Genomic DNA, 25,156 nt, shown 5'->3' with positions numbered 1-25,156 from the left:
TCTTTGAGCCTCAAGTTCCCTTTTCTGCTTTCTTTGATGTGAAAGAAAGTGATTGAACTGCTATTTTTGGTTTGCAGAGCTAGCAGGTGTCCTGTATATTGATAGGTGTATATTAACTCTATATTGGAGTACAGATACTCCAACAAAGAGTTACTATACAACTATCACTATAATACTAAATACATGGACTTGATTGTGAAGATCTCCAACTGAATTCATATGATTCAATCCTTTTGCACAGAGAGACGTTTAAAACTTATATTAGGATAACAGCGTTACCTACACTTACAGGTGGCGTTCGTGTAGCGCAGATGTCCGCAGAGCTGCGCGGCTCCGCCAATGGGAAGGCGGGATTCTGCAGTTCTGCGCAGAGCTGTGCAGATCTCCGCTACACCAAGGCCAGCATGATCTGGACGGCAACCCGGAAGTAAAAGGCGTGTGGAGATGTGTTTCCGGTGACATGCGCCTCACAGGCCGGGCAGGGAAGTGACGGCCAAGAGCGGGATAAGTACGCTTTTAGTTTTCTTATTATTTTGACTATGAATGAATTGAAATTAACTATATTAACGTGGTGTAGTAACTCGACCTTAATATCAGCAATGGCCGTGCGTGTCGCCAGTGTTTAAAGTGGGATATGAAAGCGCGCATGTGCGTTTCAAAACCACCGCTGTGCTCAGATGCTTGTGTTAAGATGTGTTTTTCCGCCTTAATTGTTTGTATTGGTGCATTGCGTGCTGTAAAAGCAAGAAAACTGCAGTGTAACATTGCAATATTAATTCACTAGTTTGAAAATCCGTACACGACAGGATCTCTATTGTAAAGCGTCATATATTCTGCTACTGACATGCTTTCTTTCAAATGATAACAAGCAGGGATGTATGAAGTTAAATTAATAATTACGCGCTTTGTTTAGACTTTAATTTAAATAAGGCCAAAGGGGGATTAAGGGGAAACATTATTTCACTGCCCTGTTGTTTCTCCATGAACTACCACTACAACTTGACATACTACTAGTAGTATTGTATTAGAAATGTGATGATAAAGAAGCACATGCAGGGGGAGTTGTGTAAAGTGCCGCTGTGTGCTCCAGGATGACGCCGGTGAAAGAGGGCCTGGTGCCCGCCCTCATCGACAGGACCATGAGGATGAGGAAGGAGGAGCAGGCGAGGAAGGTGGTGCTGGCCTGGGGCGTCCTCAACGTGTCTCTGGCTGGCATGATCTACACTGAAATGTACGTGCGGGTCATGTTTAATTCAGCTGTGCCCCTCATTTAACTGCACAGCTCATTCTAGCTCTTTTTTTTTGTTCTGTCTCCATTCAAAATAATTATCAATTATATGTGCTTAACATGTTGTACAAAAGATGAACTTACACTAAAGACGCTCATCCTCAGCTTAGGATTAACTAATGGCTAATCATACCATTTTAAATCCTATTGATCACTCATTCGTACACGTGTGATTGAAAACATTGTACCATATTGGCCATTGCCGTTTTGTGAGCCCGATTTTTCCGATGCCAGCAAAAAGAGGGAAATGGTTCTGTGTGTAACCCGAGAGTAAAGGTGCTCTCCTCAAACAAAGCCACTCTGCAAACATGCAAAGCCAAAAACCCAGATGAATTGACTGCAGCCGTTTATTTTATGTCACGTTCACTGAACGCCTTCTCTCACATTTTTTATTTCCCTCTCTTTGCAGGACAGGAAAATTGCTGAGTAAATATTATAACATCTCCTACTGGCCTCTCTGGTATATAGGTAAGAGCTGACATCATTACCCAGTGGCACAAACCTGATAAGCTGTGATTCTGGAATAGATACAATTAGAGGAATGCCAGTAAATCCAATTGATTGTACTGTAGCCCCTGAAAATCATTGTTCTCTATTGCTTATCTATTTTAAACAGAGCTGGCACTGGCCTTCCTGTTCAGTCTCAACGCCCTATTTGACTTCTGGAGGTACTTCAAGTACACAGTGGCTCCCTCCAGCATCGTGGTCACTCCTGAGCAGCACCGGCTCCTGGGGCTGAGAAGCTCGGGTAGGTGTTCTGGTCCATCCCTTTGTGATGGAGGTTTTTGGTTTCTCCTTACAGAACGTGAATCTGAGGTCATCGCCTTGGGTTTTTGTTTGTCAGAAGCATCGTTCTAGGTTTCTAGTCAAGATTTACAGTACCGGTCAAAACTTCTATAACATGAGGGGTGGGGGGAATATTGACAATTATGACATATTCTGGAACCAGACAGTCTACTGATGAAAACAAGACCATCTACGTTTTGGTAGAAGCAACACACACCCGTAGAGAGCTCAAAATGTCAAGATGGAAAAGTATGTTTACAGCAGGGGTCTCCAACACATCGCTGACAAGTGACCAGTAGCTAGCGGGACATCTCAGAGGCACTCGCCGAAGGAAATTGAAAATTCACGCAAAACCCGCCCCGCCCCCCCGAATCATGGCAGAGAAAATACCATCAGCACCCCACCTGCTTGTAGCTCGCGGGACATCTCGGCGCTATCAAAGTAGCTCTCGAGTTAAAAAAAAAAAAAGTCTGGAGACCCCTGGTTTACAGTGTACTAATACACAACGATTTTACATACAATGGAGGAAAAAAGTATTTGATCCCCTATCAATCAGCAAGATTTCTGGCTCCCAGGTGTCTTTTATACAGGTAACGAGCTGAGATTAGGAGCACTCTCTTAAAGGGAGAGCACCTAATCTCAGCTCGTTACCTGTATAAAAGACACCTGTCCACAGAAGCAATCAATCAATCAGATTCCAAACTCTCCACCATGGCCAAGACCAAAGAGCTGTCCAAGGATGTCAGGGACAAGATTGTAGACCTACACAAGGCTGGAATGGGCTACATGACCATCGCCAAGCAGCTTGGTGAGAAGGTGACAACAGTTGGTGCGATTATTGGCAAATGGAAGAAACACTCTGGGGCTCCATGCAAGATCTCACCTCGTGGAGTTTCAATGATCATGAGAACGGTGAGGAATCAGCCCAGAACTACACGGGAGGATCTTGTTAATGATCTCAAGGCAGCTGGGACCATAGTCACCAAGAAAGCAGTTGGTAACACACTACGCCGTGAAGGACTGAAATCCTGCAGCGCCCGCATGGTCCCCCTGCTCAAGAAAGCACATGTAGAGGCCCGTCTGAAGTTTGCCAATGAACATCTGAATGATTCAGAGGAGAACTGGGTGAAAGTGTTGTGGTCAGATGAGACCAAAATCGAGCTCTTTGGCATCAAATCAACTCGCCGTGTTTGGAGGAGGAGGAATGACCCCAAGAACACCATCCCCACCGTCAAACATGGAGGTGGAAACATTATGCTTTGGGGGTGTTTTTCTGCTAAGGGGACAGGACAACTGCACCGCATCAAAGAGACGATGGACGGGGCCATGTACCATCAAATCTTGGGTGAGAACCTCCTTCCCTCAGCCAGGGCATTGAAAATGGGTCGTGGATGGGTATTCCAGCATGACAATGACCCAAAACACAGCCAAGGCAACAAAGGAGTGGCTCAAGAAGAAGCACATTAAGGTCCTGGAGTGGCCTAGCCAGTCTCCAGACCTTAATCCCATAGACAATCTGTGGAGGGAGCTGAAGGTTCGAGTTGCCATACGTCAGCCTCGAGACCTTAATGACTTGGAGAGGATCTGCAAAGAGGAGTGGGACAAAATCCCTCCTGAGATGTGTGCAAACCTGGTGGCCAACTACAAGAAACGTCTGACCTCTGTGATTGCCAACAAGGGTTTTGCCACCAAGTACTGAGTCGAAGGGGTCAAATACTTATTTCCCTCATTAACATGCAAATCAATTTATACATTCTGTCTCTCACTGCTAAAATACACCTACCATTAAAATTATAGACTGATCATTTCTTTGTCAGTGGGCAAACATACAAAATCAGCAGGGGATCAAATACCTTTTCCCCCACTGTAATTGGATCTGAACTTCTCTGTGTTTGGTAGAACATCAAATAATATATACTGGATTAATCAATAGCAGACTGGCGCTGGTATTATCTGAATGACAGCGGGCGACATGGAAACTGTAAATCAGATGTGTGTGAGAATGAAACGCGCTGGTAGCCAAGAGAAGCTTTCAAATGATGTGTGTATTGTAGGAACACTTTGTAACTTCTATGCAGAGGAGCTGTGCGTAACACTGCCAAATGAGAGGCAAGGGTGTAAGAGGGTGTAGTAATAGTATATGACTCTGAAATGTACATTATTTTTCAGATTTTGGTAACCTTATCTTTTTTTTTAACCTCTGGCAGTTTACCGCTTACCTTTGCACCATTTCAGGTTATTCACTGGACTTGAACTGCTTAAATTTCAATAACAACTGGAAAAATGGGGGTGTACTAAAACTTGTGACTGGTAGTGTAAGTTATTTTTGGTAACTAACTATAGGTCATTTTAGGATTTAGTCAATTACATCACCGGGTGTGTGGGATGAAGTCATAATGACCAGGTGAGCACATGAACCTGCGAATGGGGCTGAGCTAGTGTTTGTTTTCAATCTCCTCAGGTATCCAGGCCTCTCCTCCTCAGAAGCCAGAGAAGAAGGAGACCCCAGCCCCCGCCATGTCCTCCCCGATGCAGGGCCAGAGTGTGCTGAGTTACAGCCCCTCGCGGCCCCCCAGCACCAGCCCCAAGTTCTCCCCCAGCTGCATGACAGGGTACAGCCCTCCCCTGCAGAGTCCTTCACCACCCAGCTCCGGAAGCCCCTTCTCCTCTCCTGTGGCCTACTCTTCCACCAACAGCTTGAATAAGGTAACGTCAGTGCTGTGGTCTCAAACACAGATGTCTTTTGTACTATTTTTGTTTTCGAGGTGAAGCATGTATAGAATAAGGTGCTGAACCTTAAGGATGCGTATTTTTGGTGGCATTTTTGGGGGGTTTAGAATTGTTCACTGTTTTAGTGTGTGATTGTGACTGATTCAAACCATTGTACCAGCTCCTGTAATCTTGAAAATGGTTTCTATTTGTGTGCGTTTCCGCCGTCGGAACACATCGTGTTTTGGTTCTTTCTCAGAAATGTAGTTTGAGGAAAACGTCACCTTGATTCCTGTTTTGGTTTGAGAAATTCTGAACTCTTTCACCCCTAATTTCTAGTCTGGGAGTAACCACACGATCGTGTACTGTGAGCGTTTATGGCTATAAGAGGAACAGAAAATGTTTTGCAATTCTCAGTGTAGTCCTTTGGGAGGGAGGGGGGTGACAGGTTTTCCTTTCATGGCATCCTTGCTTGTGGATTTTCATTGTTCGGGTTTTGATCAGTGCTTCCATTGCTATGCAGTCATACTTCAGATTTGGTATAATGATTAATGGGTACATTTTGTTCATTCACCACTAGGAAGAAAAATGTACATGTATATAGATTAAAAACAGTCTAATTGAATCGCATTATCATTTTATGGTCTGGCCATTGTCTTGTGCTGGCTGTTCAGCCTCTGTCTTATTGACCGACTTTGTTCTTTGGTTCCAGGTAATGAGCTACAGCCCCTCTTCCTCCAGCACCTCCCCGTACCCCAGCAGCATCGGCGCAGTCGAGAGCTCTAGCCTGAGGGCTCGCTACCGGACCTCCCCCTCCGTGTTCAACTCTCCAGGGGGCAAGGAGGATTACATGGCGGACCTCAAGTCCCTGGAGACATTCCTCCGCTCAGAGGACGAGAAGAGGCATCGCAGCCAGCTAGGTGAGCCACGTGGAGAGCCTTCATCTGGGTCCAAGATAACGAGCCACAGATCTGTGGAAATGGTTCCTGTCTGTCCCGCCATGTGGAAGAGATGGATTGTTGCAATCACTCAATAATAAGGCAAATGTATATTTGTCTTGGTTTTCTCTAGGGAGTCCCGAGTCAGTCTCTCCTTCAAACAGTCCCACCTTCTGGAACTACAATCGCTCGGTGGGAGACTACGCCCAGAGTCTCAGGAAGTTCCAGTACCAGCTGGCCTGCCGGTCCCAGGCTCCCTCGGCACACAAGGATGAGACGGACCTCGGCTCTAAACAGGCAGCTGAAGAGGTGAGGAGAGAGGCGCAGAGAGAGGGAGGGAGAGCTACCACTTAGTTCTGGTACCAGCAGTAATAAATCTTGCATATATAAATCCATGTGTTTTGGTTTTTAGCAGCCAGGTTGAAAGAAATGTATTTCTTGGTTTTGGTGCCTGCGTTAATGTACACAACTAGAACAATTGAGAATCCAGCCAGCTAGGGGGAAGAGGTCTCTAATCTCTTGTGTGTTCAAGGTCTGGGCCAGGATCACCACCAACCGGCACCTGGTGGATCGGATCGACACGTGGACGGCCAAGCTGAGAAATGTAAGACCATTTAATTTTGTGAATCTGTGAAAATATAGCCTAGATTACAAGTAACATTATCATTGAACATGTATTTAATAGGTATGAGACCAAATAGTCCAAAATTAAACTATTCCTTAAAGATGGCGACTATCGACAAGTGAATCTAATATTTGATAGTTAAAAAATAAAATGTTGATTTTGATTTTAAAGCCTGTACTGTTGATATGCTGTAATGAAGATTGACTGGAGGGTGGGATTTGTTATTTCTTGTCTGTGATTGGCTAAACTAGAACATACCATACAATGTAGCACGGATTTCCGCAGTTCCATGCAGATCTGCACGGATCAACCAATGGGATCGGTGGAATTCTGCAGATCTGCGCATATTTTGTGCTACAAGAATGCGACCAATGGCTTGGAAATACTTTGACAAAGTAAATTAAAACACTGTTAAGTGTATAATATGTGCAGTGCAATTGACCTACCACAAATCTACAGCTGGTGTGTTAACCCACCTAAAAGCCAAACACCCTTCTGTGAAACTAGCAATGACAGAAAAGTAAAGAGGAGCAACAAACAAACTAATATTATTAAAACACACACAGACAGATATTGCTATTTATTTTTTATTCACTGGAACTCAAACACACAGGTATGTTTCCGAACATAGACCGGTAGTCTGTATGTGGTTTGGAAATGTGGAAAAGTAAATAATTTAGTAGATTGTAGAAATAGTCGAATACATTTTGTATTTGGCTGTTATGACCGGAAAACATTGCCCCAAAGACACTAAGGTTAAGGCATTTTCGTTGCAGCTCACATTGCTAAACTATTATTGACTGAAAAGTTGTTGTTAGATATGTATTTAAAAACAAAGTTCAGAACATTTTGCAATTGCATTACATCGCATTTAATTTGTCGCATTTTGAATGGGGGGGGGCGACTATTCGAATGGTCATGGACAGCAGCTGTGGAATTATCGATAGTCAAAACATTTGTCATGCACAGCCCTAGTATTTAAGTAATTGTATGAAACGAATGCAATTGTGGATCCAGCTGTGGGCTCCGTGTAGCGCAGCAGGCCGGTGATCTAAAGTGTTGTTTGTTGTGTTTTGGCAGTGGATCAATGACACCATCCTGGTTCCCCTGGTGAAGGAGATCGACTCCGTGAACACCCTGCTCAGGAGGATGGGCTGCCCGGAGCTGCAGACGGGGGGTAATTAAAAGGAGGCTCTGGTCGCTCTGTAGATGTTTTAAGATCTTCTTTCACAGCCCTGTCTAATTTCCCACCCCCCGATTTTGTTTGTGTTGCTGACAGAAGCCAGTATCAGCAGCCTGAAGCAAGCAGCTCTAGTGAAGGCCTCCTTAATTCCCACCCTGAACGCCATTGTTCAGTACCTGGACATCACCCCCAACCAAGAGTACCTGGTGGAGCGGATCAAAGGTGAGGGGGAAGCGTCACGAAACGCATTGGCTCAGTGAGTCCGACGACGGCACTATAAATAGTTGCAGCCGGTGTCCGTGGCCCAGACTGACCCCTCTCTCCCGCAGAGCTGGCGCACGGGGGCTGCATGAGCTCCTTCCGGTGGAACAGCGGCGGCGACATCAAGGCCAGGAAGTGGGACACCGACCTGCCCACGGACTCGGCGGTGAGTCAATCACGTCTCCCGCGGCTTCCCGTCTCGAGTGTCCCGGAGAAGCCACAGTCGTCTCTCTGGTCGGTGACACGTGTCGTGCGATGCTAGTCCCATTGTTATTGCCGTGTGTTCCCCTTCCAGATCATCATGCATGTTTTCTGCACATACCTGGACTCCCGGCTCCCTCCGCATCCCAAATACCCGGATGGGAAGACATTCACCTCCCAGCACTTCATCCAGACGCCGGACAAGCCAGGTAGCGTTGGTGCCGAGTCTGAGCGCTCGTTTCTGCCTTCTGCACAGCTGCTGATTTCGCGTGGGTCTGATTTTTATTTTCTTGCGTGTTGCAGACATGACCAATGAGAACCTGTTCTGTATCCATCAGAGCAGCACTAACCCCCCCCACTACCAGCTCATCTACCAGGGCCACATCTACAATCTGCCAAAGGTACGGACGTGTGTGTTCCCTTCTTTTTTCTTCAGTAATGTTTTGTTGTTCTTTAAGCAGCATCCTGCCGGCCGTGTTTGGAAATAAAACGTGTTCTCTACTGACCGAAGCTGTGATTTTTCTCAGGGCCGAAACAACATGTTCCACACGGTGCTGATGTTCCTGTTTGTCATTAAGGCCAAGGAATCGGGAATGCTAGGGTACGTGTCGCCCCGTCGTCTTGTTTGTTCATTACAGAGTAACTCCATTGCTCGGAGAGAGAGAGTAATTATTTAATCAAATCTAAAAGCCTCTTCTAACATTCTGTAATCCTTAGAGTAACTAATTGTGCTTCCATTCACATTAAGGCCAAGCATTAGCCCTATTCTGAAGAACTCAATCTTTCATTTTGATTTGTGATTTGCTTCCACATTAAACTACTTGTGTCCTGCAGGGATTTACAGAATTATGCCTGGCTGCCATTTGAGAAATTGAGCATTTAAAAAACTACTTTATGAATATAGTTTTGTTTTCCTTAAAATTAATGCTAAGTGTATAATCTTCATATTGACCACAATATTGCTAACTGACATTTCCACAGCAGTAGCATTGTGTATATGTGAATGCATTTACTTACCCCTTTTTATCCCCTTCTCTTTTGACAGACGAGTGAATCTTGGCTTATCGGGTGTGAACATCCTGTGGATATTTGGAGACTAATGAACTCCGAATGCCTTGAATTTCTGATGCTTGTGAACAGTTCCAGTAAATCAAGGAAACTTCACATTTGAAGTACAAAGGCAACAAATCTATTCTACCAAAATATAACTCCACCCATGGGAGTTTGGTTGACGTTGTTCACGTTTTTATTTTAGAAAGTAATCTAAGAGACCAGCAGTACAATAACTGTTACATTACAGCCTCTTTACCTCCGTAGGAAACTGCTGCTCAAGTCTTTTTTGAAAGAGCCGCAAGCAGTAACTTGTTGGCTAATGTAAGTGGTCTTCCTGACCCTTTACCAGCAAAATCTGATTAAATGAAAACTTGAATCTGTTTAGTTGTATTCCTGAATGTTTTGTATGTGGTTAAGAGCCTCGGCTGTATTTTTTTTAATCGGTGCTCTTTCTGCATTTTTCCATTTTTCAAACACTCATATGAGGCCATTGTAAAATAATTCATGTAAACCGAAAGAAATGTTAGACCTTTTTTAAAAAACAATGTATATTAAATCTGTATATATGAACTCAATGCAGGATGCTTACATGTTTTTGTATAAACTATACTTTTACTGTCACCACCTATTCAAATCTGTTGTAAATATGAGGATTTTAATAAACCACGGTTCAGTTAGATTTATATTTCTCAGTTCACACTACCGTTTCTAAATTATTCTTAATATTTAAGGATGTTTGTTTTTAAAAAGTTGCACAGTGTTTGCAGCCTTAACACGTCAAAGTCAGAGTTCATTATGTTCAGCTTACTGCTGCTGTTTTCAGACTTCATTACCTGTCTTAATAATTTGAGTGTCTTTGATTTAGAAAAAGACGTTTCTTTGACCTGCCGCTGAATTCGTGTGGCAGAATGAGAATAAAGATTTTGCCATTTCTAAAGACGGTAATCTGTGGACGGACTTTGTTCCTTGTTCTGAAGCTTTATTCTGCTGCTCTGTGTTTCGTGTCCAGCCGCCTCGAGGTGCTAGTTTCTGAAATGAGTTTTGAGGGTTATTTTCTGCTGCAGGTTTGCCAGCTGTGAATGACATGTCATCGCTGGGAGTCTGGCTGCTGTTACTGCTTGATGGGCAAGTGGTAGTGTAAAATAGTCTTGTACAGCATTGTTTTGGAAGTTATATTTATTCCCATAGTTGACGTCTTCAGCCTTTCATACTCGGCGTTTTAAGATTGTTGTTCACAGAGCTGTTGGATAATGATTTATTTATGTCCGGTTCCCAGATCTGGCAGCAAAGCAATCACACCCCGTGATGTCCTACAGAGCAGAAAAGCAGAAGCTGTCGAATTAGTTTTTATTTAGAATTCTTCTCGAGATTGTTAAAGGGTGCATCAGAGCCCATCCAACTCCCTCCCACACGGAGAGCTAAGAAACATTAATAGACTAATGGACTTTTATTTTGAATGTCGGTGTGTGGAAAACAAGTTAGCGTAATGCTTTATTCTCCTGGATCCATCAGAAAGAAGAGAACTATAGTATGGTTTTTCATTAAATTGATAATAATTTAATACTAAACATTACTCACTTTGTGAACTCATGTGCCGACGTATTTTTCATTGTTTTGGTAAAGGTTTTAAATTGGAGTTTGAAATGAAACTCCTCATAAGCAAGCAGAGCTACAAAACCTTAAAACCCAGTTTGCAGGTAAACATTAATGCTGATCGTGTGCCAATGAAGAGATGTGTAATCGCTGTCTTGTCTTGCTGTGTTTTTGTGGAAGGGGCATCCAAAGAGATTTTTGCACTGGGTGCTTGTGAGTATGTGGGTGGGTTTTTGTATAATATGAAACTACAAAAAGGGTAAAAGGGTTTGAAAATGTAATAAATTCAGAGAAAAGTATACAATTGTCTTTATTATGTAGCATTTATTACAGTGAATACCTGTGATTTATAGCATTTCACTGGGGATATAAAAACAAATCTGTTAATTCCACTGGGTGGCAGTAGACCATGGGAGACCCGTTCATTGTCTATAGGCAGGATAAGGTAAGCACCTACTTCTGGTGTGTTATCCGCTTCAGAAACAGACCTTTTACTGGTACTTTGCATCACTGGAAGATTACGAATGGGAACACACAGAAACCGCTAAATATGAAGAATGTTTTTGTGAACCAGAAAAAGGAAAATGTGCTGTATTCTTGGGTTTTCACTTGCACCCTATACTCCACATTTATAAACATTCGATGTGCTCTGATTTAGGCCTTAATCTAATATTTCTCAGCTTTTGCTCTTGCTATACTATATTTTACACATCTTGCATGCATTGAAACAGGAAATGGTTTGATATTGGAGGCAGACATTTGGAATTTAGGAGGTTGCAACTGTCTTCTGCTCTTCCCCATTTAAGGAAATTCACTGATAAAAATATTTTTAATGAACTAAGTGGAAGTGGTTGAGCTATTGGAGAGAGAGATTGTTGCTGGCCTCATGATTCCCGGGAATGTATCAAAATAATGTTGCTAGTTTTGACTGAAAAACTTTCAGTTGTAACCAAATACACCGGTCTTGAATCCAGTATAGCTGGATTCACACATGTATACTTTTAAATTACATAGGGCTCCCTTAGGGTGCAATATATCCTGTGATTACTGTGAAGTTGCAATAGACAATACACATTTTTAAAATGGCAGCTGAGTTTTAGACTCTCATTGTGGGTTATGATGTGCCTGAAAGTAGCTCTGTCTGTAATGGACTGACTGATTGGACTATTTTTGAACTATGATGTCTTACTCCTGGAGAATGGTGTCATTATACTCTTTCAATCAGATAATTATAGCTCGGTTTAAATATATTGTGATATATTTAGCAGTCTATTTTTATGGTGGGGTAAAAGCAGCCAGATGTAATTTTGAACTTTATTGATTCGCAGTGTTGCGTTTACTGAAACTATTCAACATAATTCGAGGAAGATATAATTGTCAGAAAAACATGTATAATTAGTCATTTGTAGTGAATTAATTAAGCCTGCTACAAAGAGCACAGGATAATCGTGAAAGTGAACGGATGAATCCATGCCAAGCCTTCAGCTCCACAAAGCGGCGCACGAGAAGGGAACTGGGTGAGAGTTTATCCAAATTTCCTTCAGAGCCTGCAGTAAAACTGAGGGTTATTGTGAGGACTGGGGATTACTTTGCTAATGCACAGACAGGAGATGAATTGTTAAGAACGGAAGGTGTCTTACTGAAGGAACAGTGTTATTCTAATCTTCAAAGTCTTGCAATGCGCACCCTCAGGAAGTTCACTTGTGCTTTGACTTTTGTTGGCTCTTTTTATCAACTTGATATTCCGCTCTTATAATCTGCTTCCCCATGAAGAGAAAGTATGCTTTCATTGTGGTCACACCATATAGAATCCGATCAGGAATATCTGATCTAGGTGTCATTCAAATATTTGTACTGAATTATGCTGTTTTTCTGTACACCAGAGTGTTTCCTTGTTTTGTTTTGATACCATACATGTGCCTTGGAAACAATTGGATGCATTCATTGCATCATATCATGAAGAATATATAACACTTTATACTAATGCCAAAGTGACCTTTGACTAAAATTAAACCAAGCCTTCTATTTGACTCATTAAGTGACACACTTGCAATGGGCTTCTGGTCCTTTCCTCATAAAGATGTGTGTGAATCACTTCTCACTCAGAGGTGACTTTGAGAGGGACAGGACGAGCCGTGTGCCTCTAGTGGTGGGATGCGTCTTGACAGTAGATAATTCTCTGATTTCAGCTAGTTAGACAAACTGATAGAAGTATTAACTTCGTTGAGAGCAGGTGCAGAATGTGCACTGATAGGATAGGATTTAGATTTTCTGTTTATATGCTTATTTCTTTATGTGAAGCCCTGTAAAAAAGCACACATACATATGTCCATGTATGTATCCATATGTGTTACCCATGTAAGCACATGAGGTTAGAGTCAGTGACAACCACAGTTGGTTTTGTTATTTTTTTTTTTTACCAATTCATAATTCCTTGTTAACTTCTATTTTCATAACTTACAATTATGTTCCTTTCTACAACAGAGGTTTGTATAAAGTCTATGAAATACGCATATTTGGTATGAAGTTATGTTGGTTGATTACGAACAAAATGTCTGGGTTTTTTATTCTAGATAACAAAACCGCTACACTTGAACTATTTAAGATAAGGTATTGTCTTTCATTGTATGTAAATTATCTTTCTTTAGCTGTCATTGCCAGTTCATAAATGTATTACAGAGGCCAGGCAGCCGACACTTTAGTCAAGAGAACTAAGTCAGATGCACAATTTTTGCATGACGTTAGTACAGTCATTGAAAAGGTATAGTTTATTTATATTAAAAACATGATGAACTGTCTGATGTTTGAAGTGTGAGCCAAAACATCCTACCTTTTGATGTTTTTAATGTAAATAATTACAACTAAATCTTTTTAATTGAGTTATTTTCATTATTATTGTCCTTGGCAGCTTCACTGTCAGACTGCATGTGTGCTGAGCAAGACCACTACTTTAAAGTATTACCCTATTGACCAGCCATAAACCTGTAAACTAGTAGATTATTGACAACCAACCCCGCTGTTATTCTCTTACACAACACCCTTTGAACACTGTGGTTGTTATATTAATTTGTGTGGTGCAATTGCAGGAAGTATGGAAATGACCTCCGCTGCTACAAAATTCCAGTGGTGCAATGTACCATATTAAAACCCCAAGAATGCCATACAGCTACAACCTCCACCCAGGGAGCCCTGCTTTACAATGTACTGCATACGCACTGACGATATGCAAGCATAATTTTGCAACAAATATCCCAAAAGCAAATTGACAGGGCACTACAGTCATCTCACCTTTTAGAAAAATACCATCATGTGACCTTTTAAAGGTGAAATCAAGGTTTGCAAACTCCGTGACAGCCCCAGGACCTATAATTGAACTGTGACTGCATCAATAGGACGCTGGATTGTTGTATAAACAGATTTTATTTAAACAAAAAACAGATTTTGGTATCGCATTCAAATGCAACTTGATATGTAGCACATGCATATCTACACACCAATTAGATGTCTATGATTGTGTTTGTTGCCACGCATTTATTGTCACTTGTTTTGTCTTGTATTTTCTGTGTTATCAATGCGCTCCCTTTTGTAATTTCTATAGACAATCCTCCACTTACATAGTCTACCCACTATATAGTGACACACAGGTATCTGTAGAAGTTCAGCTAGAATACACAAAAAAGTAAAGTGTAACTTGCACGTTTTTATGATCTGACCTTTCTTTTGCACTAAGCCTGTTAACTACATATGCAACCTTCAAATTAAGAGGAGAAGAATAAAGGATGGACAGTATCCACATTGTTTGTGGGCATGTTCTTCTGCTGCCTCTTGTTGACGTCACTGGACTCATTTGAATCAACTTCATATACCAGAATGCATTAGGAATAACAATCAGAGTCGCTGGCTGGCGACCAAGGGATATGTAGTCTTAATCCTTTGCTTTAAACATAGCCACGTTGCATGTGAAGTCTATCTTTAGTGCTGCGCATCTGAAGGCACCGGTCAGTATAGTAGCAATTATTTATGATATAATGGTCTATAGAGTTGACGCGGATTAAAAAAGTAACATTATATCGTTTTCTTTTGTAGCGCCTCGCCGTGAGACTACAACTCCCAGCGTGCCCCGCGCTCCTCCCTCCTCCACTACACGTATCCGTTTGTGAATGTGCTGGAGAGAGCGCTGTGTGAAACTGCGGCGATGTCGGTCCAGGTTGTGGCAGTGAAAATGGCCGAGGTCGAGCTGAAAGACATCCCCAGCAAAGATCTGCCCCCCGTGTCCCCAGTGCCACCCAAGGCGGAGGAGAAGCCGGCCGTGAAAAACGAGGCTAATGCCGCCGCCGCTCCCGGCAGTGCGGACCCCAGCCCCCCAACCCCGAGCCCGAACCCCGTGAAGATGCCGCAGGCGTCGGCGCTGAAGCGGACCGACCCGCAGCAGAACGGCGGGGAAGCCTTCGTGAACCGCGACGGGACGGTGGCCGAAGCCCCGAGGACCGTGAAAAAGGTGAGGGGGAGCTGCAAGTGTGCATCTGCGCCTCACGGCAGCCTGTCATTGATTGGGGTTATGATGCGAAATCGGCATTGTGCGTGACGGTGCGGGCAAATTGGTTAATTGGTTTTGGAACGCTGGCGAGGGCCGAGGGGAGAGGCGCGTTTTTCGGTCTGCGGTCTCATTGGCACAGGCGTGGGGTTTGCGCCGGAGAGAAGGACAAAATGAAAGCCAGCAGTGTGTGGATTAATGCGGGGAGATGGCGATGTGTGCAAGAAAGGAGGCAGGCGGTGCGGTGTTCGCGCTCCGGCCGCACTGCGCTGTCGTGGCGCTGTACCGGGGGTTGTGTAACAGTTGGGTCGGCGCAGATGCACCAATGGGGGCGCCGGGATTGGGCAGATCTGCGCAGAGGCCGGTGTGCGCTGAACGCAGGGGTGAAGTGCGACATGCACGGGTCCCGCAGACTCTGTTGAGTTGAGAAACAAGTGACTCCCTGACTGGTGGGACACGGTGTCAGTCAGTGTGTGTATATTTGGCTGCACTTGTAATGTTAAGCATGCATGTGGAAAGTATCCATTAGAGAAGACGGCACACACGCACGATTAGGGGTTATAATTTGTTTACACTGTATCATTTTAGCTGTGCAAGGAAATATCCCATTATACGCGTCTCTGCACTTTGCCAGCACTGTTCTTCCAATGCCGTTGCACTGCAAAAATAAGTGCTTGTCTGCTCTGTGCTATTAAGGGTACATGCAAAGCTGTTTTCAAACTTGTACTAAGAAACCAGAAAGACTTGCTATTATTTATAAAAGCATTTCTTCACACCAGTACACTTTTACTACAATGTGAGGTGATAACCGCTTCTGACCAGTCTGTCACATTTGGACTGAAGTGAATAGATACTGTTACTATTTCTGTCTTACAAGGCACACACAGTTTGTATTTTTAAAAATGTGTTGCAACAAAGTGTGTATTCCTAACCCATATGTTATCACACAAGATTTGACTATGCAATCATTTAGGGTCATCCTAGAATTGAGCAGCAATTTAAAGAAAACTCAGCACAGCTCAAATATTCAGCTTTACTTGTTTCCCCATATGGTTATTTTGGGCATGTTGAATGTGGTTTGCAAGAAAGTTGTTGATCCAGTCTAATGTTCAGAAATGAAGTTACACTGTAATAGTTTTAATTGTCCTGTAATATGAATTTCCCCTATTGGTTTAAAGGAATTTCACCATCATAATGGGCCACTGTGCTCCCAGTGCTTCTGCCTGAGAAGACCTCTTGCTATGATAATACTTTGTACTGTATATGATTACTGTATTACCATCGCCTGCAGCTGTAATTATTAGTTATGAATGCTGGCATTGAAATGACATTCAGTTTCTCTCTCCACCAGAGACACTCCTGGCTCGTCCTAGTAATGATATCAGGGAGCGTTTGAGCCAGGAGAAGTGAAATGGCAGTTTGGGTGACTGTGTCTGAGCTAAATTGGTAGTATTGAGGTGTGCAGTTCTATTTCAAAACACTCCCCTCAGAATTCAGATTAAAAAGTTGCCATATTAATAATTGACCTAAACCTATCAAACGCACTGAACATGAACATACGTCGATTCCGAACACAGTGTCCTGAATCGGTGGATAATCTGGCCATTATAACGATTTGGATTCGCTTAATATTATGAAGTAATCTCTCCCAGTGGTTATGTTGTGTGTCAGAAAATAGGGGACTTTTTTACCCTAGATAACAAACGCACAATTATACTCTTCTGGTTGACATTTTTGTGGTAAAAGTGCATTCTTGGGAGGCAGTCAAGGAGATGGCAACAAAAACTTGGCTGGACTTGCAGAACAGTCTTCAGAACCTCGTTTCTAGCACTGTGACAGGAAAGACATTTTCTTTGCTTCATGTTGTGCTTGCATCAATTTGGGGGGGGGGCATTCCTTTATTATTACCTGGTTGTGGTTTTCAGTTTGTTTTTTTTTCTCCTGAGAGAATTTCTAAATCGATGCCAGAATTACAGGTGCTTGAACTACAAGATCTGGGATATAAAGGTTAATACTCCGCTATAGCTTTCAACTCTGTCCTTTGTCAGCTTTCCAGCATTTCCATTAAACCCAATTTGTTCTTGTGTAACTCGGTATCGCTTCCCCTCATGCAGATTCGGGAGCCGGAGCCACTCTCCCTGTCTGAACTAGCTTTGCCTTTTCCCTTGTTATTTCAAACCCTGATCTTGTGATCTTCATTCTTTATCTGTCTGCACTGTGGAAAATTTCCACTCCTCCAACCAGAGTGAGCCTAAATCCTCCCGCTCTGCTCCCGAGCAAGTGTTATCACCTCTTGGAAATCGCCCGATACCGCGATCAAGAATAATTGACAGACTCCTAACTCAAGGTGACGCTTATGATAGCTGGAGTACGATCTTTACAAATGTGTTATCTAGGCATTGCATGATCCAGATTTTACCCTCGTAAAGTGATTGTGTTGAAATCTTTTAAGTATTGTTGTTATTGCGATGTTATTTCACCATATAGCAGTTGTAGAATAGCATAAACATCTGTTTCTGACTTTACCATCTCCAAAATGTGAATCTCACCAGTCCATAATTAATCGGCCTGGTTCGATTGGGCGGGCAGATGTTCATTTGCGATTCTTACTTCGATACGGCTTCGGTACGCCCATGAAAATGCCACCCCTGGCGAAAGGGTTAGACCCTGGTGTGGAGAGACAGTGGCGCGCTGGCCGGGGAGGGTGCTGATGGGCTTCTGTTCATTCTGTGATTCTGTGATTCCTCTGGAGATGCCAGAGGTGGTGATTTGTGGTTTTTGCATTAAATGTCCATCACTGTTCTGCTGCGGTGCCGGCCTCTTGACGTCTTATGTCATCCAGCTGTTCTAGCCGGAATTGCCAACTGATTTATTGTGCTTTCCTGATGCATTGTATCAGGGTTGTCGTCTGCTCGGATAGGGCGTAAATGCAAAAGTGGTGTCTGTGCAAACCAGTCCAATTGTGATGCCTTATTTACAAACGAGTGTACTGTTTATTTCCTTTGGTAACATTTCAATATTCTTCATTAAGTGTATTAATATGTATGAGGTTACACTGTGTGCCATCATGATTTAATTGTATTTAACAAGCTTTTGAATGGTCCCCTAGAAGAAAATAGCTTTTGTCTGAGCAGTGGAATAATTGTGTTTGAGAGGGGAAAATGTGGAAATGGGATTTTATTCTTCTCCTGTATTTTCTTGCTTACATTGATCATTGGTTCACCCTTGGCCTGGAACCCTAGAAATGTTTGAAGTGTCAAGACCAAGCAACAGTTTTATAAGTCTGTATCAAACCTTGAAATTACCTTCACTGACGTTCATCAATGTGTCCGTTTAGCTTTTAAGCTTGCAAGTGTAACTGGCGGCTGCCTAAAATAAATTATTGAAGTTCTCGTTTATTTTTGTGATATTTTACCATCTCTCATGACTTCCCTTCTGTTCTTGCTTTGTGTGTCCCTGAATTTCATTCCTCGCGCAGTGGAAGAAATAACCGTTTCCCTGTCCGACTGTAAAAGTGACAGACCGCAGCGGTGTCTATGGCTGCCTGTGGTCAGCCTGTTAAAGTGTTGAAGGCACAGCGGTTCCGGTCACCGAGCCGGTCAGCCACGGTGGAAGGGCCACCAGCTGCCAAACACCTGTGAGGACTGTGGCTGTTCGTGCATGTAGAGGCCGGGTGCCAACGTCGGTCACTCTCGCCGCGTCTCTTTCCCGGGCAGCTCCGAGCTCCACTTCCCGCAGCGGTTCTGCAGAGTCGGTCACGCGAGCGCTTCAGCTTCCCTTGCTTTTGAAGAGGCACACTAGCACAGTTTTAAGAGAAATTAGGCTACTGTAACGGGTTTGGGGTCATTTCGTTTACACTGTTTTATTGTACATTATTTTATGTTGTCCCTCTTCAGAATTGCCTGGTACTAACACAGAATTTAAATACAATATGAGTCTTCAGCTGTCAGACCACCCTCTGCTTCTGACACTGAAACCTCAATGCAAGCACTGCTATAACAGAGGCCAGCAATATCCAGACCCAGCCCAGCCTCCAGGAGCCACTCTGGAGCCTAACGATTCCTTCATGAAAGGAATAAAACAATCGATTGATGCCAGAGACGTATTCATAGGTTTTTGTCGATCATGACTGTGTCTGAGAAGGGATTGACTGTATTGTCCACAGTGTTTACGAAGTCATGTGGACGTCAGTGTTAAACTGAAAAGAAAACCTTCGTAATGATGGGTCCGCCTTTGAGAAACACAACTCCGAGCAGTTCATTGTCTTGGTTGAAAGTGAGATTAGGGTGCTTCAATGTCCTGCTGAGTCACTACACACTATTAAATAGTTTGAAGTGTATCAATGGATCCTATTATGTGGGTGCTGCAGTGGAACAGTGTTTTAATTAAATGCACAGTTCTCTCCATGGTATTATATATATTGGCGTATATTTAAAACATATTTTGTGTCATAGTATTTAAAAGAAAGTTGTAGGATCTGTTTCCACGAAAATGAAACACCAGCACCCAGGGCAGGTTTTCAGTGCTGCCTCCTGATTTTAAAGCATACAGTCAGTGCCACTCTCAGCTCACAGTCCTTGTTTTTAGCACTCCGGAAGATCTCTATTTTGCAATCATTAAAAGCCTGGCTGGAGTGGTTACGGCTCATGCTGTAGTCATCCTCCGAACAGACTTGGTTTCTGTGATTCATTTTGGATCAGATTCATCACCACTCGAACACACACATACGTGCGAGTCACCGTGTTGTTGCCAGACTGCGGGACGTTCACTGTCTGAGATAATACCACCTCTCGAGCTTTTTCAGAATAAATAAACTGATCAATATTTTTAATTCCATGTTATGGTTTGTTTTCGTTATCACAGTACCCGCAGACAATTCATTTTCTTACAATCACTATTTTATCAGTTGTATAATTTATTGCTGTGCATCACTTTGCAGATACTGAGAGACTGAATTTCCAAAAGCAGAGTTTCACAAGGAACAGTAATTCAGATTGTATTAGAGCTCTTGCTTCTCACCACAGGACTTTTCCACATTAATCTTTGACACAATTTGCCAGTGAAGAATACACTCGCTTTATTCTGTGGAAGCATGTGTGTGTTCAACATGATTAGCCCTCTGCAGTATGAAATGGCAATTCATTTGCTTGTGCCAGAGATGACATCTTTATTTTTTATTATTTGTATTTTACAATTAATACATCAAATAATCAATTGAATGGGCAGTTTGCTGTCCTCCGCCTGTTCTCTGTATCCTTCATGGCATGAAAAGTTTTTGTTTGAATAATGGTGGCATGGTAAATTAAATCCCAATATTTTGAGTTCTGATGTAAGTGCCTTCACGATTCTATAGGATACTTGTGCCACCCAAAAATGATCCTGTGAGGAAGAGGCAGTGATGGATACCATTCTGGTTTTAGTAGTCTGTGGTCAATGTGTGGTACAATGTGGGTCTAGAACCAGCATTTATTTAAAAAAAAGACAAATGGGTCTCCTGAAATGTGTGTGACATGCTCAAGCCTGTCAGCCATCCTCATACCCCACACTGTGACAGACTGACATACACCCAGCTGAGCCATGTTAAAATCCACAGTCTCCGTTCCGACACCACATCCATCTTGGACGTTGGCCACGGCCCCGCAGTGCGAGTCACTCCCTGCTGTTGACGGTACTTCAGCCGCCCAGTGTGTTTTCTCACGGCTCCGCGTTCATCCTGTCTGCCCAGGGGCTGAATAATCAGGGCCCGGGTGGGGCGGGGCAGATGGAAACCCAGTTATGTAATGGGGTTATCCCCAGCTGATGCCGACTGGAGCAGCTCAGTGGCGGCCAGAAAGAGCTTCGGCTGCTATAATAAGAGCCGGTGAGGAGCTGAGAGAGAGACTTATTGTTTAAAGAGGCTGTTTGTTGTGATTGTTCTGATGAAAGCGGTTCTGGAGTCTCTTCCCCAGATGTGATTTGGGAAGTGACTGAATTTGAAGAGAGGCCCCACACCCCAGCAATGGCCAAGCCTGGCACTGTTGACAGACTGTGAAGTTGGCTTGTCCTCTCTTCCTCTTTCCCTCTCTCCACCACTGTCAGCCTTGCTTATGCCTGAGTCTTGCATGCTTCTGCAGCACAAACCCCCATGGCTTCCTCTGACTAGGCCCCACGGGAATACCGCCACACTTCTGGTGTCGTGGCTCTTATTTGAAAAGCCGTTTTCTTACGAAAACAAAGTTGGTCACAATATTGTGTTGAATTGAGGGTGGTTAAAAGGCATCCCCAACCAAGTGAGAAAGCAGACCACCTCCACAAGAAGAGGTTGTATGTCTTGGGTGTCAGTTTTGCTGAAGGTATATTTTCAGTGCATTAAGATGGCGTGTAAGTAAGATCACTGTGTTACAGGAAGAAAACAAATCAAAAACAGTAGCCAGACAGCTTGTGGAAGGATGACACTCCTCTGGGAATATTTCATATTTCTTATTTTATTCTAATTGTAGCTTAAATTAGCACCTGAGCTCAGTACACAACCAGACTGCTGTGTTGGCACAAGAAAGGAGGTGGTAATTTGAGGAAACGTGTGGTTTCAGTGCCCCAAAGTGATGATCGTCCTTTGAGGGGAGGAGTGCACCATCCTAACTAATTATAATACAATCGCAGACTGACGGCACTGACTTTATCTCCAGGTCTCTAAGGGAAGCGGGCGACAAGCTGTGCGGTTAGAACAGTCACTCGTAGATGGATTACGCATATTTCTGCCTTTTCCTGGAGGTGCCGAGCGTAACACATCATTAGAGTTGTTCAAGGGTAAAGAGGTGCTGCTCTCTGCGCACGTGGTGTGTGGTGGCGCGGCTGTCTGCCTGTGTCGGTGTGCTGAGGTAGAGCATCCAGTACCCGGATTGCCATCGCATGTACCGATAAAAAGCGCCGCATTGGACATGGACCTGCCAGTTTACAAAGGGTGTACAAATATCACATGCTGCCTGACACAGCGTTCACAGTGAATGAACAGCTATGGATTTTTCCACAAGCAAAAATAAGCTTGGTCTTAACAACTCCCACCCCTCTTTTTTTTCCTCTGAAAAAGCTGATTAAAGCCTTTTGTTTTATAACTTCCAAGAATTTGCTGTTCAAGTTGGTTCGGTTTAGTAAATTACTTAATTATATGCTGCTTTATCGCACGCAGACCTGAAACAGCGATGGCATTGTTTTGACTGGCCTGCTGACAACCCATATAGACGTGCGAAGAACAAGTGGTTTTCACCTGGAACCGTTACATGAGGTTATTAAATATGGAGTGATTCACACCATCCCCTCATTAATTTATTGTTTAAATATAGGTGTCCTGAAATTGGGCCTGTGTAACGCGCAGGTGGCGGACTTGTTTTCTTTCCTGGGTGCGTATTGAGGCTCTTGCCCTGTTACCAGCTCTATTCTTGGGAGGAGAAAACCCTCCGTTCGTGAGGCGTTCACTAAGACATCACACAACATACATTTTATCTCAAATGCTGTGTGCGTGCACAGGCCAGACTTAACACCCAGCTTAAGTCCTTTTCACAATCCAGCACAGAAAACAAGAAGGACATTTGCTGACTTGTCAGTGAGCAGCGAATTTGAGAACTTCTTGTATTCAGTACAGGAGTACCACGTTTTTTTTCCTGAGCCAAGAAGATTGTTGTTTGGGTTTAGTTGTGTTAATTTTACAGTGCTGTGCGTGCAGGCTTGTATTCCTAGTGTTCGGCACATTTGTATTCTGTTTGTAACTGTGCTAGTTGGTGTGAGTGTTGGTTTTCCTGAACATCCCTGTTGCTGGCTTCTTTTGTACACAGTTGAGCTGTTAAAAGCACTTACCACAAGAAAATACACAAACCTATTCAATTGCTTTTACATTCTGAATGTGGTAATGACTCAACCTGTTACAAAAATCAAGGAATGCAGATACCAGTTTAATAGCACTTAACATAGCGGCCACTATCAGTAGTCAGTGAGAGGCAGGACTGATATGTACACCATGTGTCCAAATGGCCTGGCTTTGTTTATTGAGTACAAAGACACTCAGAGCTTAAAGACCAGGTTATGCCGTTATGCCCTGACTATTATCCACAGTAGGACCATGGAGGTCAAGCCAAAAATGTTTTTTTTTTTCCTGTTTGTTTGCTTCAAACGGGAGCCTGACTTTTAAAAACTTCCAACTCCCTCGAGCACAATTCCTGCTTTTTGTCATTTTGAATGACCTGAACCAGGTGTAGACCAATATTAATTTATGAGTGAGGGGAAATTGATTTAGGTATTGATTTTAATTGTGTAATATAATCTTAAATACCTCTATATTGAAATGTCAAATCCGGGGGTTTATAAATGGCTTACTCATTTAATGGTATTTTGGTGGTTTACCCTGTAAATTGTTGGTTACCATTTAACTAAGACCTGGAGATGGATGCCCTTTGTTGAACTGTTTTCCTCGAACGGAAGAAAAGTAAACTGCTGTTTTTAAACCATCATTAGTTAAACTAATATGATTAATTCACATCACTGAGACTTAACCTTCTTCCAGGTGCTTTTTTAAAAATTTTTAGTCCCACATAATTCTTTCCAGAGCCAAACATTAATTGAACTTTAAATGTTGAGCTATCTTTGGGTTATCATACTCAAAACCTTTCAGTCTATGAAACATTGTTATAATATGTAGAGGAAAGTCTAATTTCAAGACCAATGAGTCAGCTTGCCTTTCTGATAACTCCTCTCAGTTTACATGCATTAATACTGATCTATAGGACTGTGCTCAGTACTGCATATCCGAGTCTGGCACAGTCTAAAACTCATTATAGTTTTCGCCTGAAATACATCTAGTGTATAGAATCTTATACATCTTAATTAACATTTTCTCTGCCTGTAGGTTATATGATCTTAGTTTATTTTTTTCTCCTATAATTGCTTTAAAGCTCTTGACGTAAAACCATTTCTGGCTCCAACTCAGCATTTTATTTTGGGGTGAATTGAACTTTTACGAAAGGTGCCTGTGATTGATCAATTAAATTTCCCATGATCAGCATAGTACGTCAGTCTTCCTCCAGACATCTGGTCCCGAACATAAGAGTTTCAGTGCTCTTTGGAGTTAAAATCTGTCATTAATATACGTTTGGGTTAAAAAGGTAAAACATTAGCTGAATCAAGACCCTGAAAGACCCTGAGTTGAAGTACAGGGCGAGGGGAAGGGGAAGTACAATTACTCTAGGATTGTGACAGGGGTTTGCTGACTGAGCCAAATAACTGTGAATCCTGGGACTGATTTCTCGAATGGCATTTGCAAGAGCTCAGACTACAAATCAATGTTTTCCCAGTAATTGGAGTGTTATGTAAGCGAATGCTGATCTCAGAGGAGTTGGGAGACTTTAAGATGACGGGGCATCTGGGAAATGAAGTTTTACTCTATGAAGTAGACAAAGAAGAAGAAATCAGCATATAACCTTGTTGTAAAAATGCTTAGTTTTTGAAAACTAGGTAGGCCTAGATTGCAAAGGAATGACGCATTTCTGAAAATGTTTTTTTCCCTTTCTTGCCAGCATCGATCACAATCCCAGTCAACAGGCCAGGAACGCTAACTTTGTCTCGTTCTGCCCTTCAAGGCAAATTCCCTTATTTCTCTCTGCACATCGAATAGTTATTAAATCTAGTGGAAGGAAATGCCATCCATGTGGACTGAGGATGTGTAAAAATGAAATAACTTGTCCTATATATATATATATATATATATATATCTAGGTCTATATTATCTTGTCATTATTCTCCAATCTAGTGTGTGCATTTTACATTATTGATAATCAGTGAGGCCTCTCTTCTACTGTTATACTTTTGCAGTATTTTTGCTTGATTGAAGCTATTGGCTCCCCAGACTGATTTTTAAGTGTGTTTGACCCTCGCGTCAGCTGTGTACCTTCTCCCCTCAGTCACAGTGAGGATGTCTCCATCCTGTGACCAAAGCAAAGTAGTCCTGTGTCCTGAAAAA

The 25,156-nt window shown here is 42.8% G+C and overlaps 2 protein-coding genes across 3 annotated transcripts in view; both read left to right on the top strand.

Moving 5' to 3' along the window:
• The first annotated feature begins 420 nt into the window (after positions 1-420).
• On the top strand, positions 421-9,727 carry tmem209 (transmembrane protein 209). Its single transcript, XM_066724068.1, has 15 exons — positions 421-508; positions 1,091-1,231; positions 1,698-1,756; positions 1,905-2,036; positions 4,536-4,780; positions 5,496-5,703; positions 5,855-6,030; positions 6,254-6,325; positions 7,427-7,523; positions 7,626-7,751; positions 7,859-7,956; positions 8,086-8,200; positions 8,295-8,392; positions 8,519-8,592; positions 9,037-9,727. The coding sequence occupies exons 2-15, from the start codon at positions 1,092-1,094 to the stop codon at positions 9,089-9,091; spliced, it is 1,695 nt and encodes a 564-aa protein (XP_066580165.1). The 5' UTR covers positions 421-508; position 1,091; the 3' UTR covers positions 9,092-9,727.
• Positions 9,728-14,563: 4,836 nt separating this feature from the next.
• Positions 14,564-25,156, top strand: part of ahcyl2b (adenosylhomocysteinase like 2b) — a 42,842-nt gene continuing 32,249 nt past the window's right edge. The window contains exons 1-2 of one of the 2 annotated variants that reach the window (XM_066723515.1): positions 14,564-14,635; positions 14,724-15,135. In XM_066723515.1, coding sequence (XP_066579612.1) covers positions 14,833-15,135 — 303 coding nt within the window. In that variant the 5' untranslated portion in view covers positions 14,564-14,635; positions 14,724-14,832. The remainder of the gene's footprint in view (positions 14,636-14,723; positions 15,136-25,156) is intronic. The other variant, XM_066723516.1, reaches the window with a different exon arrangement.

Source organism: Amia ocellicauda, chromosome 15 (genome assembly GCF_036373705.1).
Source record: "Amia ocellicauda isolate fAmiCal2 chromosome 15, fAmiCal2.hap1, whole genome shotgun sequence".
NCBI lineage: Eukaryota > Metazoa > Chordata > Actinopteri > Amiiformes > Amiidae > Amia > Amia ocellicauda.
Note: the sequence above shows the minus strand (reverse complement) of the source record. Positions and strands in the feature narration are given on the sequence as shown.

Coding starts and splice junctions, on each gene's coding strand:
- tmem209 (XM_066724068.1), top strand. CDS start 1,092: ATGACGCCGGTGAAAGAGGGCCTGGTGCCCGCCCTCATCGACAGGACC. Junction 1,232..1,697: donor GGCATGATCTACACTGAAAT/GTACGTGCGGGT, acceptor CTCTCTTTGCAG/GACAGGAAAATTGCTGAGTA. Junction 7,524..7,625: donor CCCGGAGCTGCAGACGGGGG/GTAATTAAAAGG, acceptor TGTTGCTGACAG/AAGCCAGTATCAGCAGCCTG.